Source organism: Magallana gigas, chromosome 4 (assembly GCF_963853765.1).
Source record: "Magallana gigas chromosome 4, xbMagGiga1.1, whole genome shotgun sequence".
Classification (NCBI taxonomy): domain Eukaryota; kingdom Metazoa; phylum Mollusca; class Bivalvia; order Ostreida; family Ostreidae; genus Magallana; species Magallana gigas.
In genome coordinates, this window is record NC_088856.1 from 55,079,093 (window position 1) to 55,105,451 (window position 26,359).

The window sequence follows — 26,359 nt, forward strand, 5'->3', positions numbered from 1 at the left end:
GAATTCCGGAATAATTAAACTCCCCCGGATACTCCTCGTATAGGTTCCATGGTACATACATGTACCTACAATGTCAAGGTTGATTTATAGATAGACTGAAGCTTATTCCACATGCATGTATATCAATTAGAGTGTATCACTGTATTGTAATATATACAAATAGTATGGAGACAAAGAAGTTGCCTAAAAAGGGTTATTTTGTGTGTAGATGAAATTATGATGAATGATTCCTTATCTTTGCTTATATTTTATTAAATGACATGTATATTTTTAAATTTAGAGAACAGTGCATTGTATATTTAAAGTGATTTAATATCTGTAGAAGAAGTAGTTTTATAAAATAAAAGTACTGAGTTCACTTTCACTAGAATAGTGGAGAAAGTAGAATAGCGTCCCGGATGTTCAGAGTAAAGATTGTAAAGACAATGAAATAAAGAAACTGATACCGAACGCAGGTAAACTCAAGACCTGGCGACTGTTTCATTTAAGCAATAGTTGACGTTGCTACTAAGCCGTTAGACACTGGGGAGTGGTGAAGAACTTTACGAAGCACATGTATACGAGTATTTGTAACAGTGTGTAATGATTGTATCGCAAGAAAGTCATCACCACATTGTGATTTTATCCCTGTTTAGTTTATACCAGTGTACTTTTTTGTCGTTTTTGTTACATTTTTATTTATTTTTTGTTTAAGGTTTTTCAATTGGCATGTTCCCGATAAGAGCTTAATTTTATTTTATTTTTCATTTTAAATAGACAAAATGCTTAACAAAGCTCTTTTTTTTAAAGATCAACTAAAATTTGAATGTCAAGTTTCAAGTTTAAATTTTTGTAACGTAAACAATGCTCGTGCCATGTTATTGTTTACATTTAGGTTTCTGGATACAAAATATTACTTTCATAATTAAATAAGACGTATAACAAACAGTAGATATTGTTTATTTATGTGTACATTTAACAAGCGATTAGAACAAAAACATTTGAATTTTTTACTTCTATGCAACGAATGTAAACAAACGCATGACAGGAGCTTTGTTTTAAATCAGAGAATTGCAAGCCATACATCTGGCTTACAACTCGACAGCTGACATTCGAACTTCGATTATTATTTAGAAAATGTTTATAAAGCCTTGTTACAACGAGAAAGAATCGAGAAAATTAAATTTAGCTCAAATCGTTACCATGCTCCTACGATTGATGTGCTATGGAACACTTGTCGATATTAATGTGGATAAAAGTACATGATAATCAAAATACTTTCACCTCTTTTGAATTTTTAAATTTTCACAGACTTCAGACATCCTCCCTGGGTAGCCAGGTGGAGGGGTCCCAGGCCGGCATTGTCCTCATGACACAGGTCATGATGACATACATGTAGCTGTATAAGATACAAGGCAGAAAAAATACTTCAAGTTCTTTTACTTGATATAATTTGGTGAGTTATCATTAAGTATTAGTGGTCACCAGTTGAATAGATGTGTTGTTATACAGACATCAAACTTGAAGATATTAAAATGGTCAGTCGCTCACAAGTGTTTTTAAGTTATTCTTTTTAATCTCGTTAAAATCATGAAACACAGTCATAATCTCATCTACCAGTACTTAAAAATGTGAATAGATAGAATTTGCACTGTCTGTATAAATTGTGTGAGATGATATCATTTAACCAAAAAGGTCTAAGACTATTGTTAATCTGCTTTTGTGCATGCATAAATTTTCAAAATGTAACTGTACAGCTATATTTAGTTCAAGCTTAACATGTTTCCATACCTTTTGTGTTGAGATGAGAGTTTGAGCGACCTCTACATGGTCTGATTTAATGGCGTCCATCAGCGGTGTACTTCCTGAGCTGTCAGTGGTGTCCTCAGTAAACGGCCCGACGCTTAGCAGGAAAGTCACCACGGAGTGGCAGCCATGTAGAGCTGGAATATACAACCGAGTAAGTGTACCCCACTACAGAGCTAAAGCTAAAATACATAGAGTACAGAAAAAGGAAAAACACAATATAGAGGGCACCCATGTAGAGCTGGAATATACAACACATATAGTAGATTTAGCCCATTACAGAGCTAGTTACACATAGAGTAGAGAAAGACACTATAAGGTGGCAACCATGTCATTTTAAAACAAATCATAAATGCATTCATGTTTTATAGCATTTACGTCATTAGTCTCAGAGTACACATTTCGCTTTAATCAATTGTTACAAGTACATGTACTGGTATATATAATTTGAAAAATGAACTTGTGATAGGGATAATTCACAAATAACCTTGTTGAAGTGTATGACTTAGCATTTTATTTTTATTGACCTGCTGTATGTAGCGGGGTCCTCCCATTCTTGCTGGCAGTGTTCATCACAGTGTTGTTATGATCATACAGAAGGTGGACAATACCCAGGTGTCCTTCCCTGAAAACAAATATATTTTTTATGAAAAAATTATGGTAAAATAAAAAGAGACTGCTACAGTGGTCTACTGGTCCGAGAGCTACAGTACCGATCAGACCCACACTAACAGAAAGTAAACCCCAACTAAACCCAGGGTTTGCTCTGTGGGTTTACTCCAAGTTTAATAGAGTGGACCCAGAGTGTACACAGAGAGTAAACCCCGATCAGAAATATACCCCTGAAAGCAGACGCTTCATGTGTATTTAGAATATACAAGGGGCAGGAATTACAGGCAGTTAGATGGTAAAATAAAAGATGGGTCTGCTTCAATCACACTTTAGCGCTTAAAGTTGACCCTAAAAGCAATTCCCGTGTAAACCCAAAGTAAACCCGTAGTGGACCCAAATTTCCATGAAGCTTAATTCAGGTTAGTCAATTGTGCTGGAGATAGTTAGATTGATTCCTGACCTTGACAGACCTAATTTGTAGATGGATAGCAACTACATTGTATTCCTTCTTATTTAAGGCACTCAGAGTAAAAAAAAAACAATTTAAAGATGCGAAGCTCTCCCCGGAGTTTTTTAAATGGTGGGCAATTGGCCCTGAGAGTCAAGTATACATGGGTTTACAAATGTAATTCTAAAGACCTTCACCCGCAGTTAGTAATATATCAAAACTAATGGGAGAACAAAATGCAATCAATCCAATCTGAAAGTAAAATGATCTGTTATATATGGGAACTTAGAAGGTCAACATTTCACAGAGGAACTACATGTAGTATGAGCTACAAACCTGCATGCAATGTGGAATGGGGTCCATCCATCTTTGTTCTTCAGCGATACATTCGCACCAGACTTCACAAGTTCTTGGATAACCTCAATACTGTCCTTTGTGCAGGCCAGCATTAGAGGTGTCCTGTAATAATATAATCTCAATCTGTATAACTACTTGTACATTGGGTTGGGTATACATTGTTCATTTCATCAGATGTGTATGGCAATGCTTATCTACCATTCCCTAGTATCCTACATATCAACAATTGAATAAATTTAAAGTTGGTTAAAGTTATTACAGGAAAAAAATGATAGAGTTTATTTGCCAATCTTGGACTCATTCCATGGGAGTACACATTTACTGTCTACAATTACTCTAAAATCATTGAATAGTCAATCACATTGGTTCCTAGTCACCATGGAAATGAGTATCAGCCACAATTTTCCATGATTTTTCACTAAACAATCATCATAGTTACTGGACTCTGACTCACTCGTTACCATGGTCTCTGGGTTTACACTCACCAATCACTGAATCAGCCCCCTTTAGGCTGTCCACCTGCGCCCCGAACTGGAGTAATATCTGGACGCATTCCACATCGGCACCGGAGAGTAACAGATGCTCCACGAGAGTCGCATGGCCACATCTTGCAGCAATGTGCAGGGCAGTGTCTCCTGATTTTTTGTACGACGTATTCAGCGGAATTTCTGAGTTTTTAAAGTAATGTAAGTCATCATGTTGAGCTGCTTCTGTACCTACCATTTTCCCGGTTTGTCATCTAGAGAATTTGTACCTACATATTATAGGTTGCACACCACTATTAAATTTTACTTTAAATTACGCAACTTTAGATACGGGTAGCGAGTTTAAAACAAACTTCTGGGAAAATTCTTCTTTACAACTTTTTTTTGGTGCGAGAAAAGGTGGGGGGCAGCACCCCCCCCCCCCTACTACGTGCCTGCTCTTTTGGAATAAAGTGCAGGCACGTAGCATCGTTTTTGAAAGTGGGGGGGGGGGCAGACTCATCCAAAAATTCTTGACAAGCCAACAAAAAAAAGGAAAATTTTAAGTTTCACAAAAAAGGTGCCTATAGCCTATAGCATGTCAGGATGTTGTTTGATCAGCACATGAAAGATTAACGATCTAATATATATATATATATATATATATATATATATATATATATATATATATATATATATATATATATATATATATATATATATATATATATATATATAAAGACTAACTGACGAAATAACTTATGAGTGAGCATTCACAATCTAATTAAAATTAGATCCTTCACGCTCCTGTCAAATACGGTTGCGTGAAGGATCTAATTTTAATTAGATTGCGGCACGTAGCATCGTTTTTGAAAGTGTGTGTTTGTGTGTGTTGGGGGGGGGGGGCAGCAGACTCATCCAAAAAAAAGCCAAAAAAGGGGGGGGAATAAAAAAAAAAGGGGGGGATGTTACCAAAATCCTGATAATCCTAATACGTTGGGGGGGGGATACTGTTCACTTCAATCTTTATTTTCAATTTAATTTCTACAGGGTCACAGAAAAGTGGGGGGCCAACTCCATGTAAATTCAATTTTTTGAATGTAAATTTAAGAAAAATCTTTGCTGCGTGAAAAAGTGGCTGCCCCCCCCCCCCCCCCTGATGCTACGTGCCTGCTATTGATCATACTTAGCTGTTTCCTGCATCCCCTCTACCCCCCCCCCCCACACCCCCGATGCTACGTGCCTGGATTGGGGCATTCATAACTAACGTTATATGTTGCAACATTTACTGGTACATGTATCAAATATAGTATTGCAAGACTCAGATTGACAAAAAAAAAAAGTCGCAAAATAAACTAAATTCTTGGTTTGTCTATTTGAAAAAATCCATAAGTTGATAGTACATTACGGATTTTTAAAGATATAATTGCAGGTAATCGGATAAAACCTATCTATGCTTCAATTATTTACATGATTTATTACTTGTATTTAATCAGGGGCGAAACATCTCAGAGCACGCGTGTAACGAGGGCGAAACCACCCAGTTCCTCTTATATAGAGACAGAGGACCAGTCAACAGACAGACAGAACAGACGACAGTAGACGTGATGAAGTCGGAGAAAAACTAGGTCTGGAAGAAGAGATATAGAGACCTACACATCAGGGAGTTTAATTTCATATACCAACTCATAAGATTGGAATCACAAAAGTGTTCCTCCGATCACACACATATTATAACATCAATTCATATGTCAAACGTTATGTTGAACGGTTCATAAGCCAGACTTCATTTCTGTCGGCTAGTGCATGTTTATCATGATACTCATTAACCTTTTCAATTTAACTAAGATGAATTAGATTATCTTTACTGTCCTTTAACAATTAACTATATGTAGCACAACGTATCATGCGCGGATCCGGGGGGGGGGGGGGGGTACGAGGTATTTTTTGGCAGCGCTTAACGCTTGTTTCATACAGGGGGTATTCTAATGTGTATAGAAAATAGACCTCCTGTCTAAAACATGCGCCTGTGGATATTTTCGGTTATTTCAGTATGTATAACTAAGAAATGAAAAAAAAAAACGAAAAGAGGGAATGTTTCGGACCCCACCCTACCCCCCACCCCCCACCCCCACCCCGATCAGCGCATGATGTATTGAATCTCGTTTTGGGGTTACCCGGAAGTTTTATTTAAACTAATCACGTGATTTTAACAGGCTGCCAGGGAGAACCATCAACAAGGAAGTGTAAACAAATGGTAAACATTAAAAATATGTAGCCATTTTGAGTTAAAGGCCTTTATAAAGGTGTGTATAGTTCCTTAAATGCGTTAATTATTGTTAGCTGTTATTTTCTGATTGTTGAAAATTTAAATCTAATGCTTATAATCTTTAATTTGTTTCCATTTAGTATAAACTTTCTATATCAATGAATATTGCTGAAATGTATATCAGCTTACTTTAATTGAAAATGAATGAAGAAAATATGAACAGATTTTTTGTTTGAATAACAAAAATGGACAAAAACAGCAACCTGTAGCATTTTTTAGGTCACCTAAGTGATTTAGGTCACCTGAGTCACTCAGGTGACCAATTGCAGTTGGTCTTCATTCGTCATCATGACTGTGTGTGTCGTCCGTCATGCCTGCATGACACTGCATGTCTGCATTAAATTAACAATAAATTAACAAATTTTAAAAATCTTTTCTACACCGATACATACATGTATGAAGGAAATGCATGGTTATGATGTACATAACACCCTCTACCAAAATTTGGAAATTCATTGCCCCTGGGTCAGGAGTTCAGACTCTAGGGTGGGGCGAAAATGACCATATAATAAAAATGTATTACATCTTAGAAAATCTTCCTCTTTATATAATCTCATACATGTATATATAAACGGTATATTAATTTTGTTAAAACTAAATTGTGAAATTCTTGACCCCTGGTCAGAAGTTTGGGTCCTAGAACGGGGCCAATATATAGCCATATAGTGAAAATGTATTAAATCTTAGAAAATATTCTTCTTTATACTAGCTCCAACACATATGGGGAAAAAACTAAATGCATGGTTACTCATGAACTCCTCTGCCTAAATTGTGAAGCTCATGACCCCTGGGTCAGAAGTTCAACCCGTAGGTGGGGGGAGGAGGCGGCAATATGGCCATATAGAGTTAATGCATATTGTGTTTTAAATTCTTCTTCTCTACTCTCACACATCTGTATGAAAATCTGACTTAGTAATTATAATTAAAATTATATATATCATGTCTCCTGGAGTATGGGTTTTGACTGCCTAAGTGGATGTTTAGTGTAGATGCATATATAATGTTTAAAAATTATTTTCTCTACTCCCACTCACCTGTAAGGAAACTGAGTAAAGAATGTTTTAGACCAGGAAGCCCACTATGAAAATCATAAATTTCATGTCCTCCGAGGTAGGGGTTCTGACTCTAGAGCAGGGCCAAAATAGTTATATAGTGTTCAAGCATTTACATGTTTAAGAAAATAGTCTTCTTTTAGACTTTACTTCTGCTGATACTGAATAAAAGCTGACTGCATTATTATAAAGAAGGAAAAAAGCCATCTATCATTTTTTTTTTGATTTCATGTCTCCAAGTGAAGGGATTTAAATCTAGGGCGGGGCAAAAACACTCAATGACATATATGGTGTATAGGGTAGAGGTTCTTAATGCAGGGTGTGGCCAAAATGGTCAATGAGTGTTAATATATATAATGTTTAAAAAAACATCTGCTGACACAAAATAATCAAAGTACTGATAGTACTAAAAAGCGCTAACCTAGCTTGGTTCAGAAGGAAATTTACTTTGTGCAAGCTTAGTTAGAAAGAATCGATTTGATTTTTCTATATTCCAGCTTCTGTTTAGGCAATATATTTCCTCATCACTGCGTAACTGCAATGATGTATATAAGCCCCACACCTTACATTGTAGATTCACAATAGGCGGAACTTTATATTCACAATAGCCCGTGCAACTATGTGCGTAAACCCCTGAATCTGGTTCCCTAGCCAGTTTAAGTGATGCATATTTCTGCTGATAGGGGCAGTTTTTTGATGCACCGAAAGTAGACGTCTAAAGACAATAAAGCGCTTAGCTATGCTTAGCACTTTAAAAACTGACTGCATATTTAGAAGAAAAAAAAACCTTTAAGCTGTCATCTTTAATGATATATCATGTCACCTACATATACATGTATGGCAAGGGTTATGGCTGAGATGGGGTTATAAATTTGTCTTATTATTTTATTCTGCTCAGGAATTTCTATGAAAGAAATAAGCAAATTCACATATTTAAAAAAGAGAAAGAATGAAGCTGTCTATCAAAGTTAAGACATTGTTAAACCATTTGGAAAGAGTTCAGTTTAATTTATCAATGAAAACATATGCACATAAAACATATCTTGAAAGTTAACAAATATAAGGAAATTATTATGCCTCCCCCCCCCCCCCCCCCGTTTGAAAAAGGCTGATCTGTCTGGTGGTCTTTCGGTCGGTCGGTCCACTAACAGTTTCCGTTCATTTTCTTCGCAGAGAATGAGCATATTGAAATGAAATTTGGTATACAGGTTTATCATGATAACATCTAGGAGAAGTTTGATATTGAGTACGATCGGGCAATTATCGACAGAGTTATGCCCATTGGACATAAAAAAATTCCAATTATTTGCCGTTTCCGCTTATTTTCTTCGCAGAGGATGAACATATTGAAATAAAAATTGGTATACTGGTTTATCTAAATAATATCTAGGTCAAGTTCGATTTTGGCTACGATCGAGCAATTTTCGACAGAGTTATGGCCCTTGGACATAGAAAAATTCCAGTTATTTGCAGTTTCCGTTCATTTTCTTCGCAGATGATGAACATATTGAAATGAAATTTCGTATACAGGTTTATCATGGTAATATCTAGGTCAAGTTTGATTTTGGATATGATAGAGCAATTTTCGACAGTTATGGCCCTTCGACATAGAAAAATTCCAGTGATTTGCAGTTTACGTTCCTTTTCTTTGTGGATGTTTCCAAGGGAGGGGGGCATAAGTGTTTCACAAACATCTCTTTTTTTATATCAGAGTCTTGCACCTTTTCAATATCAGGTCATGCACTCTATTATAATTGTAAGTTTTTTGCAAAAGTTATAGGTTTCATTGTCCTTTTTGAAAGATTTCAGGCAGGGAGGTGGTCTGTACAATATTAAGAATTTTCTACTCCAAAATAAAACTTCACTAAATACATATATATGAGACTTAAACAAGTTTGTATGTGGTACTCATGCAGGTGACCGTCAAGGCCTATTGGCCTCTTGTTTATTAATTAAAAATAAAATCTGAACTGTAAGGAATGGAATATGTATTAGTAACTATAAAAATTTATACAAAAATTTATCCTTTTTTAAAATATGCTACTATTTAGAATTAATATAATGAAATATGGTAACAAAATTTACGGCAATTAAAGTAAAAAAACAAAAAGAAACGCAAACAAATATATGTGTACAATATATTTTAATATTAAAGATCGTTTGAATTTATTTGATGCAGTAGTAAGTTTTAAAAGCAATTATCTATTATGAGATTTTTATGAAGACGAAATTAATGTACTTTTTAGGACTCATATATTCATATATTTACATTTTCCAGTGTCTTTGCCTGTGATAAAACTACGTATCAATTTTGTACTATATAACCCATAATACAAATGACGCCAAATCGAGGCGCCAGCAGGGTTTGCTTATTCATATTCAAATATATAATCGTATGATGGCTTAACATTATATAAATATAAGTAATAAGGAATCATTCTTTGAATATTATGAGATGATAATTTCAGTCGGGGTGTGATCAAATCTATCATAAAGCCTTTCTTGCTTCATTGGATTTGATCATGCCCCGACCGAAATTATCACCTCATGATTCTCAAAGAATGATTCCTTATTCTTTATATGAATCTGTCTTTCAATAATGAAGTTGAGTTTCAAAAGAGATTCAGTGCTTCAAATTTATAAAGTTTAAATAAAATGATAATGTATTTTCTCCTTAAACAATTGTGTTGTTATTTGAAGCAAGATGATAGAAAAATTTCTGATAAGACTTTTAATGAACTCATCTCACTTATTATATGTAACTGTTATTGTTTATATATGAATTAAACCAATTTTTGTTTTATTTTTCAGAACATGAATAAAAGTGTCTGACCATGGACCCTGAGTACAACCTTCAGGATGTGTTACGGTGTCATCTCTGTGAGACCCCGGGCCCCCCTATGTACTGTGTCATTTGCAACAAATATCTGTGTAAAGCCTGCGAGAAGGACCATTTATCTGATCAATCCAAAGAACACAAAGTGGTACCATTTAAAGAGAGGGGATATACTCCAAAGTGTCTAAAACATTCCTCAGAAATATGTGAACTTTACTGCAAACAATGTGGCATTCCTATTTGTGCAACATGTCTTTCCTCTGAAGAACACAATGGCCATCAATTTATTGAAATAACTAAAACCATGGACAAGAAGAAAGAAATAATTCAAAAAGATTTACAAGAACAAGAGAAATCCATTTATCTTAAATACCAAGAGATTCCATCCATTATCCCAGTCCAGAAATCTGCTCTGAATGAAAACTCCCAGAAATTAACAACAGAAATCGACAGACATGGAGAAGTCTGGCACAGAGAAATAGACGTAAAGACGTTACTGGACTCCAATGATGTCAGCCGTGTCTCTGCCTACAAATCCAGGAATGATGAATTCAGAAGATTGCCACCTAAACTCACAGTGTCCTTACCAAGTTTTACCCCTCAGAAGATCAACAAAGAACAGCTTTATCAACAGTTTGGTTCTCTTCTGTCAGCGTCATCTATCAAAACAGAAGAACAAATCTACACCAGGGAATCTCCCGGTGCTGAGTCCTCTCCCCCGGAGAGACCGCTCATTGATGTACCAATCTACACCAGGGAATCTCCCGGTGCTGAGTCCTCTCCCCCGGAGAGACCGCTCATTGATGTACCACGGATCATCACACAGATAAACACCAAGTGTTTTCCATTATACAGTGTGTCCTGTCTGAGTGATGAGGAAATGTGGACGCTTGGTGGTGACAACATCATAACACTGTACAACCTCAGTGGGAAACTAGTGAAGTCAGTCCAAACCAAGTCAGGGAACACTCCATACGACATAACAGTGACAAGGAGTGGGGATCAAGTTTATACTGATTACAATGATAGAACTGTGAACATAGTGAAGAATAAAAAGATAAAGACAGTGATCAGACTACGGGGGTGGATACCTCGCGGTGTCTGTAGTACCTCCTCTGGTGACCTCCTGGTTGTCATGGGCAGTGATGATGATAAACAAACAAAAGTTGTGTGTTACTCTGGCTCCACAGAGAAACAAAGTATTCAATACGACGACAAAGGACAACCTCTCTATTCATTTGGTTACATTAAATATATCAGTGAGAACAGGAACCTAGATATCTGTGTGTCAGACTTTTACAACTGTGCAGTAGTGGTGGTCAATCAGGCCGGGATTCTCCGGTTTACCTACACTGGTCTTCCCTCTACTACCGAGGGATCATTTATTCCATTTGGCATCACAACAGACAGCCGGGGTCGGATCCTGACAGCAGACCATAACAACCACCGTATCCACATCCTGGATCAGGACGGACAGTTCCTCCACTACATTGACAACTGTCATTTACAGCATCTATACGGTTTATGTGTGGACACCAGAGACAACCTCTTTGTGGCTGAGTTATACACAGGTAAAGTGAAGAAAATACAATATGTCTAGAACATTACACAGCAGTGTAACATTGTTTATATGTATTACATGTTAACAAACTGACTGTATATATTATACTTGTTTGTGTATAACAGTTAATTATCTGTATTTTATAATTAGTTGATGTTAATAAATAAACACCTTCATATATTCTTTACATACCAACAATACTATTGTTTAGTTTCTCTATGTAAATCGTAACAAACTCATTGTTTTTGTGCAGTGATTTAAATGGTAAAAAAATGACAGCATAAATATTTTACTTTCCAAACAAATTTTATATATATATATATGCTTGTCATTAAAAGTTTAAAAGAATACAATCAAACATTCTGTTTAATGAACATTGTATATCAAGAATGAGAACAAGTGAATGTTTGGGAAATAAAACCATTTAATTTATGTTATTCTGTTGGAAGAGTATATCATTGTGTATAATAAATGATTTGTATACAATTATGTGATCTTGTTTTAATTATTTTTATTACCTAATCAAAGAGATTTTGTTGTTTTATTACAAATTAAATATTTGCGTCTATTTTGAACTGCCGGTCAATAGACTGCGATCTATTGGACCAGCAACGTATATCAGAACGCGTGTATCTTATAGTGTTGACCTTATAACTGTAATTTTAAATATAAAAAAAATTAATTGGATTTTCAGATTTAATTGTAATTGTAACATTTAATTCTAAGGCTATTTCGAAGCAATGCTGATTCATCTTTTCAGCTGAGGTGAAAAAAAACATCCTCTTTGTCAATGGCCAGGTCCCATCGAAGAAGTGAGCAACCTTCTTAGGTTATGGATCGATGATTTATTTTAGCCATACCCTCTAAGCCGGTTGCCCATTGTTATAGCATGACCCCTGTATATTTCCAGTTCAAAAGGTTGATGGGTCAATAAGTTAATATGTCAGGAAGTGTTCTGTCAAACCATTGCATTTTAAGACTTTAGTCATCGATGTTGGTAAACATTTATTTATGAAGATTAAACATGCTGACAAGTGGATGAGGTCAAAGGTCACAAGAAGTAAGACGAGGGGTGAACAAAATAGCACAATTACTCTTGATTTCAGTGTAAAATGCATGCGCGGATCAAAAATACAGAAATGTTAAAATTCACTGTTTAATGCAAATAAAAAACAAAACAGAGTCAATGTTTTAAAATTTACGAACTCATTTATTTTTTCTACAAAGGTTCAAATGTGCTACAAATAACATTTCTGATGTATACATGGTAACTGCAACAGGGATTTCAATGACTTGCGTTATTTTTTCAATCAAAATGAGCCCTAACCAACGGATTGGCGGAGATTATAGAATAGTTGGCAATGAGGTTCTAAATAAGATTTTGGCGCAAACAGCCGTTTATAGTGTCAATATGTTTCGAGTACTAAGTTAAAAGACTACAAAAGTCGATGTTTTGCTAGATAACAGAATTCTGATAGAAATGTTAGATATGTTATGGTATTAGGCACGTATACATCGTGGACCCCCAAAAACTCTAATACTCTCAAATGTTGAAAGTATGCATCAAAATAATTCTTCAGGAGGCTGGGTGATCAACAAACTAGTCATCAGATCTGCCATATGATATATGGCCATAGACTAACATTTAGTAAAGACAAAACTAAAATTTTCAGCTTTAAAATTAGATCATTTTTCTACAGTGTATATCTTTGTGCAGATTTCCTCTTCTTACGTAGATTAAAATACTGTAAATAATTGACTCGACCATCGAGTCCTCTTTGCATATTGACAGGCGATATGCAATAAAATTAGATAAAGAACATCGTTTTGTTTGTGCTAACTTGTAATGAATGATAATCATTAATACTGTTATGGTTACATTAATTATGTTTCTTTGATTAACTAAAAATCTACACTATACTGTTTTAAAGGCCTTGGATTTGACATCATGCGTCTTTCCGAGGGGAAAGTTGAATGGACATTGTGTAGAGTGTCCAGTGGTATGTAGAGTCATTTTCCTACCAACTCGTTGTAACTGGATTTTGGAGGCATTACATTAAAAAAGACGAAAGTTATCACAGATGTGTTAAAGAGTGTTCTCCAAAATATCCGTATATTGGTTCCAGTAGAAAGTGTTTATCGAACGGTTCGGGTAACAAGGTGCAAAGAGGAAATAGGAAATATTATAGAGATGAAAACATTAACAATGGCTTCTGCAATGTTAATGATTGTCCTGTGCAAGAATTTAAGTGCTACTTTATAGAATGTTTGACTGTATGTCCTTTTTTCACCGTCACTTACAATCATAGCTGTGTGATTAAATGTTTTAATGATAAACCGTTTATTATCAACGGCGAATGTGTGAAAAAGTGTCCAGAATGATATGTTTTAGACAATGGTGTCTGCCAAATGACCTGCTTAAATGGTCGGTATAATTTCAACAACACGTGTGTTGGAAAATGCCCTAGAAGTAAAGAATATCTCAGTGATAACGTATGTGTTTCAGAATGTCTACATCCAAAAATGTATCAAAATAAGTTATGTGTTGATAACTGTTCAGAAAGTTTTGTTCTCGACGGAAGGGACTGCAGGACAGAATGTCCCTCCGGTTATTTTGAGTATCGACAAAAATATGTAAAATTCTGCCCAGAAAGTACACTGGAAGAAAATCAAAAATGTGTAAAAAACTGTTCTAATGGATTTTTTCAAGTTGATAATCAATGCGTATTAACTTGCCCGCAAAATTATTTCGTCAACGAATCGAGTAAAACATGCGTTACTATATGCAAGCAGGTTAAATATTACGAAAAAAATAATACTCTTTGTTTGAATGACTGTCCGGAGAAAACAGTTGAAGTAAATTCGACATGTATGAGTCATTGTCCGAAACGTCAACCGTTTTTACATGGGAAGTCATGTCTCTCAAGATGTCCGGATTTGTATAGATTTGTAGAAAAGAAATTAGGACTGGACAATTCATTGACATATATTTGTGTAGAAAAGTGTTTAAAATACGCATCTTCAGTAAGTAACTTATGTGTTGATGCCTGTTCTTCGGGTGAAGTCTTGTCTCAAGAAATTTGTCAGGAAGAATGCCCAGATTCTGATCCATATAAAGTACATCTGCCTGCAACTTTATTAGAAGGAGAATTAAATATAAGCACATCTTCTTACATAACAAATCCAATCAATGCATTTGTAGTTTGCGCCACAGAATGCCCATCAAACTTTGTCAATGATAATGGTGAATGTTATGTCGATTGCCCAAATGCCAAGAAAAATATGATTTTTAATTCAAGCTGTTTGCAACATTGTCCTGAAGATTACTCGTTTATTATAAAAAAGAACAACACTTATTTATGTACAAGCTACTGTGAAAATTTACGCTTTCGACACACATGCTTAGATAGATGTCCGGGCTCTCATCCCGCAGTATATAGAGGGGAATGCGTACAATGTAGCCAAATTGGAATGTATGAACAAAATCAAACGTGTGTTAACAATTGCGACTTTGTTCGTTTCAAAGACCATTGCTACAATTCATGTCCACATGTTGCTAAATATGTGTACAACGGAATTTGCATTGAGTCATGTCCTTCAAATGCTAGCAAAGTAGATGAACAACACCATGGTCTATACCGACTCCTTGTTTGTACTGATAAATGTCCTGATGATAAGTTCATTTATGGCACTAATTGCGTATCCAATTGTCCGAATCCGAATACTGCACTACATAGAGGGGAATGCATACAATGCAGCCAAATTGGATTGCATGAAGAAAACAAAACTTGTGTGAACATTTGCAGCGTTGTACGTTTCAAGGACCATTGCTACAATTCGTGTCCAAAAGATGCTAAATATGTGTACAACGGAATTTGCTTTGAGTCATGTCCTCCAAATGCCAGCAAAGTAGATGAACAACATTCTGAGCAATTAAACATTTTGGTTTGCATAAAAACGTGTCCTTCAGGTAAATTTTTGTTTGGAAATCATTGCGTACACAGTTGTCCTGATAGCAAACGTCTACCAGTTCAGAGCAAATGCATGGCATGTCATGAAGTTGGAAAGTATGACGATGGATCAAAATGTGTTGATGAATGTCCAGACCTTAGGAATGAGTTTCGCTGTGTATCTAAATACTGCCCACAAAATTTAAAGATATTCAACAAAACATGCGTTCCTGATTGTCCTGCTATGGCGCCCTTTGTAAGTGACATAACTAGTGGTTATCTATCTCAGTTTGAATGTGTGGAAAGCTGTAAGGATAAAACATATACGAAAAACAATAGATGTGTACAATGGTGTGGTGATGGGTTTTACGTTTATAACAAAACGTGCATTAAAAAGTGTCCGGATGACGCGCCATTGATCTCAACTTCGGAGGACTTTATTTACAACGCAGAGTGTCTACAGCAATGAAAGGAATCGTATTTTTCTTTAAATAATAAGTGTTTGAAAAAATGCCCGGAAGGGTATTTCGCTGACGCACACCGATGCATTCGAAGTTGTACATCAAAGAATCCGTATAGATATGGTAATCTTTGTGTGCAAAGTTGTCGTACTCCTCGTCTAGGAATGAACTGCTACGATAAATGTCCTCATAAAACTTTTCAGTATAATGATAAATCCTGTGTGCAGGATTGTCCTTCAATAACACCATACAACTATAAAGGCAAATGTGTACAAGTTTGTAAATATTTCTTAATAAAAAAAACCTGTCATGAAGAGTGTCCTTACGGGCTGGTAGGATATCAAAAGAAGTGTCATCTAAAGTGTCCATCCGAAGCAAAATATAGATACAAATGGGAATGTTTTAAAAAATGTCCAAATATTACCATACTTAATCCACTGAAATCAGTATGCTTCGATTCATGTCCCCATGGAAAGTTAAAGTATCAGCAAATATGTTATAATCGATGTCCATTGCAGGCGCCGTATAATTTCAAAGGAGAATGTGTGAAATCTTGTGACGGTTATTTGGATGGTTTCAAATGTTATAAACAATGTCCAACGGGAAGGTTTGTTTTTAATGGAAAATGCATTCCGAAATGCCCCCAAAACGCTTCTTTTATAGACAGTAAGAGGTGTGTGAGCTCTTGTCCGTATTTCCATGACGATTATTTGAATTGCATCAGAAAGTGTCCTAAATATTCTTATCCACACTGAAAACACTGTAGAATTGGCTGTCCATCATCTCTTCCTTTTATAAACTCTCGTTATGATCATGATGAATGTTTAGAAAAATGTGATAGTTTCAAATATGCTACAGAAAACTACAGTTGTATATACCATTCGGAATGCAGTGCCTTTATCTATGATGATACGTGGTGTTTTCAGAAATGCCCCTCTAATGCCTATATACTACGATCGAAGGATAAACTTTGTAAATCTCTGAAACCAGTCTACATAATGATCTGCATTTTATCCGTAATAGTTAGTATCAACGTTGTATTTGGAGTGAGAGTTCTTTGCCATTACATCAAAATGCGATTGGTAAGTTTTTATCACACACTATACAGATTACTACTACTATTATTTTGTGGATTAAACTTACTGAAAAATAATAGTCAAATGTTTCTTACATTATAATAAAACATATGTTTTATCTCAGAGAGTAACCAAAAATTAAACATTGCATTAAGCAAAAGATAATAAGGGAAATGTGAGTAATATATTGCATCAATATAACAAAAGTTTATAATGTTGTAGCAAGAGGACACTATAATATCTTTCAAATTTTAGCATTTATTATATTTTTGCCATTTGAATGGAAATGCGCCCTTATAAGTGTCATATACAAACCAAAATGAAGAATGTTTTTTTCTTTTTGTTAATTTTATCAGACAAGTTTTATTTTGTCATATAAATTTCCAAATTGGTGATGAATTTATTTTTTTCAAATTTAAACTTTTGTACTGGAAATGGGATCATTTAAGGAATGCAATATTCATAACAAGAATAAAAGTCGTTGAAGTTTATAAATACACTGGAAAGCGTTTTCAATTATCAATATCAGGATCCAATTTCCAAAAAAAAAGACTCCAACGGATATTCACTGGTGTATATGCAATACATTGAAAAGGGAGGGTTACACAAACATTACATTAAGAACTTTTACTCAGGTGAATGATGTTGCCTATTATATTGATATCACATAAATAAAAATAAGGATAAAAAACAGAGAATCGTCCGGTCGGAGAATGCTGGCTTTACCGAAGAGGTCAACCTACTTGAAATTATTGAAACGTGAACTTAAATATCAACAATAAGACACATGCATAGAAATTGAGACTTATCTAATGGAATATAAAACCCTAAAGTTCGTTGTTACAATTTTAAAAATCATGGAGGATTTACAACGTGTCGTTTTTGTAATGATTTTACATATTAAAGAAACTTCTCATTGTGTGCCTATTCTGACGAAATAATCGAAATCATGATCCACACTAAATGCACATGTTTTCTTTACGAATATGTGTATATTTACATGCAAGGTGGTAGTTTATCAATGTAATTCGAAGTCTAAAGAATTTACATCAAAGTCACCCTGATCGTAAATTTTCATTTGAATTTTTCTTCCGCTTCATTGTTCCCTAATAATTAAACGTATCATCTATCTGTCAAACCGATGGCTCATTTTGTCAAAGTCAAAGACAAAAAAGATGTAATCTTTAAAGGGGCATGGTCACGATTTTGGTCAAAAATTATTTCTTTACAATGCTTCAGAAAGGCATTTTTAAAAGACAACTAAAATTTGAGTGTCATTCGTTGAGTGATAAGCAAGTTACAGAGTTTACAATTCTTAGCTATGTAAACAAAGCTTTTGTTTACATTTTGAACGTTAAAGTGAAAACTCCAGTTTTAGACCTAAAATAAATGTAGTAAACGTTAGAATCTGTTTATCTATGCTTAAAACGAATAAAAAGATGGAAAAATTAGCTGAAAAAGAACTTTAGCTGGTAAATTAAACTAATTACGTAAACAAAAACAGGGCACGAGCCTTGTTTACATGACAAAAAATTTTGAGCCCTGTATCGTGCTTTAAACTGTACTAATGACTCTCAAATTTCATTTGGTCATTGGAATGGCATTCCAAAAGCATTGTAAATAATAATCAAAGTACTAAGAGTACTGAAAGACGGGGTCTTGAAAGTTTGAATTTGTAATTGTCCTGGATTTCCTCGAATATGCTTCCAAAATTTATAAGTTCGATTTAGTTGCTACATTCAATGTTCATTCGGCTTTTTTGCAATTGTCTGATACTTGGTCTAAATTTTACTCAATCCCGGCCTTCATAATTGTAGAAAATTGGCACAACGGTATATTATGTAAAATAAGACCCCAAGGAAAATTTTTAAAATTTACTACTGACTGGGAAAATCAAGCAACTATATCAAAGTAGATAATTTTAATCATTAGATTTATTCTATTTTGTGATCCAAGGGAAAATCCACAAGTTGGACGGTATCCGTAATAAAAGTTTTATGAAAACCCCGGAAACTCTAAAACTGCTGAATTAACAAACAAAGTGAACATTTGTATACTGATAAGAAACACAGGCACCTGACGTTAGAAATATTTTTTTTTACAATAAGATTCCAAGAACTTTGACAATAAGAAGCTTTGTCACGGTCGCCATTTTGATATTTAAGACCGACTTATCTGACACGATTTTCTTCATTTGCGATTCCTGCAAAATTAATAGGTAAAAATAAATCCGTTTTTGTGTAAACTCGTGCATCACCTTCACGAATTACAACCTTACTTTGAGAACTACAAGAACAACAGCAATCTTGTGTAAGTCATTAATTTGAACCTGATAGTGAACATGAACATGAACCTGCAAATATTTTAAGCATGTTTTATTTATTAACTATTTACAAAAACTCTTTATTTAGTTTTTAAATTACTTTTTTAAAACTTATTGACTTTTCACAAAGTAATGGTAATGCATTACTTTACTCATGTAATGGTAATGTAATGCATTGCTTCAAGAAAATTAAGTAATGGTAATGGTAATTTAATGCCCTAATTCATGAAGTTATGGTAATGTAATGCATTATTTTACAATGTTATTCACCCCAAGCCTGTTTCCAAACAAGCCGGAAAACATGAACATTAACAGTTAACTTGATTCTTCAATCGATAGGATTGTATATATTATATGATGTATAAGTCTTCCAAAATGTATAATCTATTATAGAGTTTGCTTACAATGCATTGTTTGAAATTTAAATTCAGTTTAATGAACGAAAGAGCCAACGAACGAGAATGCAAATTCATACTTGTGTTTATTTTCTTTGTACAAATTCCTTTAGAGACGAACAGCAGTCATACCGCAAGTAGACTGGAAGCCAATGAAACACCTATTTAATTTGTAAAACATCTGTGTATAACCCGTCCCGATTTTAACTTCGGCTTGCGCATGAAGTTTGGTAGTATTAAGGTGAACGATTGTCAAAATAAAATTCACAACTTTTCAAAAATGGCACATTGCGTTTGGGAACTTTAATTTCGATTCCACCATCAACCTCTTCTATTGATTAATAAGCTCATACACCAACTGAATCGTCAACGGCGCTGTGCATTCAGTTACGTGTTCCCGTTCCACATTTGAACCCGAACAAGAATATTTTGATCAATTAAAAACTATTTGTTTATTTTCTAAATTGAATTTGTTTAAACACAGAGGACTTATTTAATGAGTGTTTTTATAATTATACATATTTACTGAAATGCATGAAAACTTTCTGCACTATTTTCTTACGCGTAGACTCAATTCGTGTGTTCTACGCGTGCCTTCGGGTTTAAGACTTCGGCTGACAGTAAACCAATAGACGGGGTCACGTGACCCCGTCTAAAATCAGAAAAATAGAATTTGATCAAAATCGTGACCATGCCCCTTTTAAAAAAGTTATATGATATTAGGCATTTAACGACAATTTTATCAAAAATCTTCTCTATCAATACAAAGTACATGTAAATATAATTTCAGATAGCAAGCTCCTGTAATAGACAGAGTGTGTGCAGACAAATTGAGTAACGCGCGTTAACCCAGTCGTGTTATGTTGTTTAGAATGCCTTAGTTTTCCTTTGCTTCAACGACAAGGGGATTTTATTAATTAAAAACACTACATTACTTTATACATGTATCGATGGGATAATTTGTATATTATGCTTGTCACCTTTTTTTTTAAATCCAATCACTCAAATATTTATTCAAATTCTTCAGAAAAATCCAGTTTAGGATTGCAATAGACGTTGGACCCCCCCCCCCCCCATCGGCCTTACCCCTCATTTTTTCGATTTTGACAATATACTGATATTCTTCTCCTTTCAATACATTTTGCTTTGTAACACAATTTGCAATATATGCTATGAATGCTTAGCAATGGGTTCTATTATGTACCTTTTTTAAAGAAAAATACATTACAAAATAAATAGTTCATCGGCCTTTTACATATTCTTGTGTAAAAAAAAATGTATGTACGTCAGTATATGTTTCATAGTTTTGTGCTAGTTTAATGTGACATGCGTGAAATCTATTATTCTTATTGCAATTCTAGATGTTACAGAGCCTGATTAAGATAGTATGGGACATCTCCATGTTTTAACGTACTATTCTCGAATAAACAATGAAATAAAGTGTAATTTTATAAATAATTTCTTTCCCAAAACTGTAACCAAACAACGCAGTGCAGTAGGTTAGAGGGTTCATTAAGAATGTGAAATTCATGATTTCGAAAAAACGCTAGTGTTTTCAATTTTGTTTACTTTCCAATTATTTTTTAAACGAAATTTAGTTAAATATTGTAAAATGTAAAAATTTTAAACCGGTGAAAGTATTTTGATTACATGTATAATGTACTTTAATCCAAAATCAATATATCGACAGATGTCCCTTAAGGTTTTGTCCATACGTACGTATTTGTTTGATATTTTTGTGCAAGTTCAATGTAATATGTGTTAACTCTATTATTCCTATTGCAATTCTGTGTGATAGAGTACCTGACTAATTAAACTGTCCGTGCATTCTTATGTATATCTGTTAGCTTAAATTTGTCAACTTTTCGTACGAACCAGCGTTTTAATTGTCAACGATTAATGTATTACAAGTAGTACTTAATGTAAAAAAAAATGTAAAAAAAAAAATGCTACGCATCACTACAAATAAATATATTCAACATACATGTATATATATACTAGTTGTTTGTTTAATCTGTCATTTTGACGCAAATGTGAATCACTAAGTTTTAAGATCTCTTTAGTTGATATGTACTAGATGTATTTAATATACATGTATTTTCTTATAAACAAATCACTGTTAATTTTGCTTTATTTCCTTTAAAGGGACTTGGACACGATTTGACTTAAAATTTTCAAATTTTATTTTTCTATTTTCACTGTTTATACTGATAAATATAGAAGTTTATAATGCTCTGTCAAAATCTGAAAGTCAAATATAAAGTTGAAAGCAAGATACAGAGTTCATTATTCTTTGTTTTGTAAACAAAGCTCGAATATTGTCATTTTTTACATATGCGTTGTATTGGTGTAAGTTTCAATCAAATGTATCTTTCTTTTGTTGATAATAGTGTATATGAAGATATTGAATAGTTTAAATTGTTTTTTTTACATGTCATTTTGTCGAAAAAAGGTAAATCTCTACATTACATTTTTTGTAAACAACTATAAGACTCGAGCTTTGTTTACATAACAATCAATTCTTACCTCTGTATCTCGCTTGTAACTTGACTTTAACATTCAATATTTTGGCCAATCATTTAAAATGCACCAGTAAACAATTTTATACATAAAAAATAAAAATAAAATTTTTGATCTCAAATCGTGTCCAAGTCCCTTTAACAAACTGAGCACAAAGTGCACTTGGTATTAAAAACATCAATGTAAACATAGGTTATCACAGATTACAAAGCTCAACGAGACGATGCGTCACCTTTATAAGGCATCACGTTTATGAGACCACCTTTATCATATTATATGATAATCATAATTTAATCTTGGATATTCATAGATACTATTTTGACACAATATCGTATATCATATGTTAAAAAAATTGTATGATGATCATAAGTTCATTTCATACGGTATAATAAGATACAATGTTTATCAATACAATAGTATAAAATACAATATTGCATCCTATCTTACTTACAATATTCAATCATATATTACAATATACTACTGTAATAAATAATGATACAATATGAGATTGTATCATATGATATGACATTGTATTGTGTATAACATTATTGTATTTGATCACATAATACAACATCATATCACATAATACATCACAATATTGTAACATATGATATCATATTGTATAAGATAGTATGATATTGCATTGTATGAAACTGTATCATATTTTATACATATTATGATATTGTATCATATGATACTTTATAATTTGATACAACATTGTATCATATCATATGATACAATATCACATGATATAGTAAAATATTATATAATACAATATCATATTATACAATATTGTACCATATGATTGAATATTATATATAAAAATATCATATAATAGGACAATATCATATAATAGTACAATTTCCAAGTCCTTTAAGTCCATAATTAGGTCCAGATGCATCATCCATGCAAGTTTGGTGAAGATAGAACAAGTAATAACTTAGAAACAGGACCTGCAACAAAAACTTTAACCAGGTCCGGACGCCGACGCCGACGTCGGGGGTATGGCATAAGCTCCCCCGACTTCGTCTCGGTGAGCTAAAAACACTTTCTTATGTATGTTGTCATCAACTGAGCAACCCTGCTATTTCTATTTGATCATATTGAACAAGCATATGCCAAACTTGTTTTTCATTTTTTGTTTCATTTCACAATATACAAAGCCACACAACGTTACGAACATGATTGTGCTGAAACTTTGCTCCTTTTTACAACGCAGAAAACAAACACAAAACAACTGATCATGACTGTAAACACTGTTTATATAGATGGAATAAATGTACTAAACAAAGAAGATTTCGCATTTTTTAACAAAACATTCTTCAGTATTTGCGTGTTCTAGTGTCTTTGTGGCTGATACAGATGAGTCCAATACATTTCCTCAATGACACAAATAACGTACATGTGGGCAGCAAGCGGGGTTTGTATTATAATACGAAATGAAAATAACTAAAAATGTCTATAATTTAATATGAACCGTACAATTGCTAAAAACTGTAGAAATCTAAATAAAAACTTAAAGGAATCACTTTTTGAATTTTTTTTTATATTATGAGGTTGTTATGCCCTGATCAAATCTGATAAAAAGCCCTTTTGGGCTTTTAATTATTTGATTTGATCACGACCAACCATAAATCACCAATTAATAATCAAATTCCTTAACTAAAGTCGTTACATTTCACTTAACCTTGCAATCATCATACACCTGGTTACCGACAATGGTCCATTTTAAGTATCACAAACAATATAAGCGTACAGTATGGCCATCAGTTTCTTGTTTCACGTTGCGTTTGTTCCAATTTTGGTCAAACTGTACATGTAGTCAACATAATGTGTAATGTTATGCTGGTGTGTGGGGTAGCCTGTAACAATAGAAACCATTAACTAAGATACACAGCAAACAATTTACAGAACAGAACAACAAATATATTTTTCAAAAAAGCGCTTTAGTAAAAAATTTATAAGCAGGTATTTTTTAGAATAGAGAAAGATTATGAATTTATTCAATAATTCAGCAATGCAATGTTATATTACCATCATTTTTAAATTCTGTAGGAAGTTTTAACATTAAATATGCACCAGTACAAACATATACACACATGTAGATGAGGAAAACCAAAGATAATGAGAGATGCTGCTTTTATCAATTTGTGATCAAAGTATGACACTTTTTAGCAAATGTACTTCTTCCAGAAGAACTTGTTTGTTTATTATAATGTTTTTTTACTTTAAGTTTTTATTTTGTACATGTACATTCACTGTTTCAGATGAACGTCAGGTGTCTTATAATTGAGCTGTTGGGTAGGACAATTAAGTGCCATTTTTACAGGTTTGGGGCTATACAGGTGTTACATACGTCAGGTGTTGGGTATGAAAGGTTGCCATGTATTTAGTATGTATTTTACTTTCTTATGCTTACATGTTATCACCTCATATCCCTGCTGCCAGACACTGCATGTTTACTACAGAAATCCATTAAAGCATCAACCAAAGTTAGTGTATCAAAATATAAAACTAAAATAAAATAAAAATAAAATACAAGCCAGATTTATAACGACATTTATTTCAATCTCAACTAAAAAAAGATCTTGTAAACTCCAACAGTAAAAACGTCATTCAATAAAAAATGCAATAACAATGAAAGTAAATAAGGATATACAGATCTATGTTGACATGAAGCAGACAAGGATACGGGGATCAAAGTCCTATTGCATAACGAGAGGAGGGGGGTGAATCTGTACCTACTTTTGCGCACACATTAGAGTCAGATTCTGTACGGCTATCAGGGTGGAGTGAGTGTTTTGTCCTGTTATAAGATGTCTGTCAATGATCACGTGTACAGCATCCATCTCACTATCTGTGGAGAAAAAAGGTGATAGTTTAGTTTATTAAAATTAACGTAAAACTTCATGGTTTACATGTAAAAGCAAACCTTAAGTGAAAATGAATATACACATTATCAGTGTGAACAGACTTATCAATTCGAATATATATATGCATTAGATTGTTCACTGTAATCTTGTTTTACTTCAGAGTATATACACATGTACTTTCTCCGTAAGTCGATCTGTATAATGACTGGGCTGGGAATGATAATGTCTGAACTAACCACATTTAACTGTATTTCAAAGGTCATACTAATTGTGTTGTTCATCTACCTGGTTTGATTGATAACATGACAGTATACACACTGCAGGACTTAAATGGATCTTATCCATTGCCCAATCAGGCAATGGAAAGAAACTTAAATATGAGCAAGTAAAAATGAAAAATTTATTTATCATATGGCAATTAAATGCTTTCAATAGTTATCTTTAAAATTTCTAAAATGTCTTCATCATGTGCTACACCCCCCCCCCCCCCCCCCCATTCTTCTATATTCTTCTATATGTGCAAAGGTTGAGAGATAAAACAGAAAACAGACAACAACTATTAACCTTCCATGGTAGCTTTCACTTCCATCATGTACTGTATGCTAATTAGGATAATATATACACAATGTTATACTATTATATTGTCTACTAGACATTATGAATTGTTATAATCTATAAACACACTATTATATTGTCTACTAGAGATTAGGAATTGTTATAATCTGTATACAGACTGTTATATTGTCCGCTGTGATCCTTGATAAAATCTTCCACAATGACAGGAAGGGAAGAAAACTCCTGGGTCCTGGCGAGCTCAAACACAGAGGGCTGGACAAAATAGTCAAAATTGTTCTCAATAATTTCAGTCTGTGTTTACTATCTTCAATCATTATTTAATTTTCTGAATAACTTTTGACATTTCTGACCCATAAATTTACATCAAAAGATTGATTTTCCAATTATGATATTCTCTCTGTCTCTCTCTCTCTCTCTCTCTCTCTCTCTCTCTCTCTCTCTCTCTCTCTGATATACATACCCCAGTCATACTGTAGTTCTTGAATCCCCAGGATTTACCATCAGGTGACATAACACAACAAAGGGCTGCAACTCCGCTTCCTATTGCACAAATTGGTTCTGAAAGATACAGTTAAATAATCAAGTCAAATTAGCATGATCGTGATCTTTATTGTTTAAATATATTACGTAAGATTTAAAAGATTCACAATTATTATGGATAAAACATTCAGTCTAATCAAGTTCTGATCGTCTGATCCAATGGACCTTGTGTAGCAATGAGCAGATTGAATGATCTTATTT

The 26,359-nt window shown here is 33.8% G+C and overlaps 3 protein-coding genes and 1 long non-coding RNA gene across 9 annotated transcripts in view; 2 read left to right on the top strand and 2 right to left on the bottom strand.

Moving 5' to 3' along the window:
- The window catches only part of LOC136275110 (ankyrin repeat domain-containing protein 16-like), a 92,841-nt gene extending 88,916 nt beyond the window's left edge, over window positions 1–3,925 (bottom strand). Inside the window, exons 1-4 of the mRNA XM_066083429.1 lie at window positions 3,657–3,925; window positions 3,182–3,304; window positions 2,313–2,410; window positions 1,771–1,922 (exon numbers count right to left, since the gene is read on the bottom strand). Of these exons, the coding sequence (XP_065939501.1) occupies window positions 1,771–1,922; window positions 2,313–2,410; window positions 3,182–3,304; window positions 3,657–3,925 (642 nt within the window). The remainder of the gene's footprint in view (window positions 1–1,770; window positions 1,923–2,312; window positions 2,411–3,181; window positions 3,305–3,656) is intronic.
- Window positions 3,926–5,794: 1,869 nt separating this feature from the next.
- On the top strand, window positions 5,795–11,875 carry LOC117683204 (E3 ubiquitin-protein ligase TRIM71-like). Its single transcript, XM_066083072.1, has 2 exons — window positions 5,795–5,972; window positions 9,859–11,875. Exon 2 carries the CDS (start codon window positions 9,882–9,884, stop codon window positions 11,481–11,483), a length of 1,602 nt encoding a protein of 533 aa, XP_065939144.1. The 5' UTR covers window positions 5,795–5,972; window positions 9,859–9,881; the 3' UTR covers window positions 11,484–11,875.
- Window positions 11,876–14,159: 2,284 nt separating this feature from the next.
- Window positions 14,160–26,359, bottom strand: part of LOC117683219 (glutamine amidotransferase-like class 1 domain-containing protein 1) — a 151,056-nt gene continuing 138,856 nt past the window's right edge. The window contains exons 5-9 of one of the 6 annotated variants that reach the window (XM_066083096.1): window positions 26,079–26,176; window positions 25,777–25,870; window positions 24,915–25,026; window positions 24,589–24,631; window positions 23,413–24,031 (exon numbers count right to left, since the gene is read on the bottom strand). In XM_066083096.1, the coding sequence (XP_065939168.1) occupies window positions 24,595–24,631; window positions 24,915–25,026; window positions 25,777–25,870; window positions 26,079–26,176 (341 nt within the window). In that variant the 3' untranslated portion in view covers window positions 23,413–24,031; window positions 24,589–24,594. Of the gene's footprint in view, window positions 14,578–23,412; window positions 24,032–24,588; window positions 24,632–24,914; window positions 25,027–25,776; window positions 25,871–26,078; window positions 26,177–26,359 lie in introns of those variants that run through there. The other 5 variants (XM_066083091.1, XM_066083095.1, XM_066083090.1 and 2 more) reach the window with 5 other exon arrangements.
- On the top strand, window positions 14,552–18,555 carry LOC117683183 (uncharacterized). The gene is made up of 2 exons (XR_010713436.1): window positions 14,552–16,937; window positions 17,614–18,555. It is a non-coding gene; the product is annotated as an uncharacterized lncRNA (long non-coding RNA).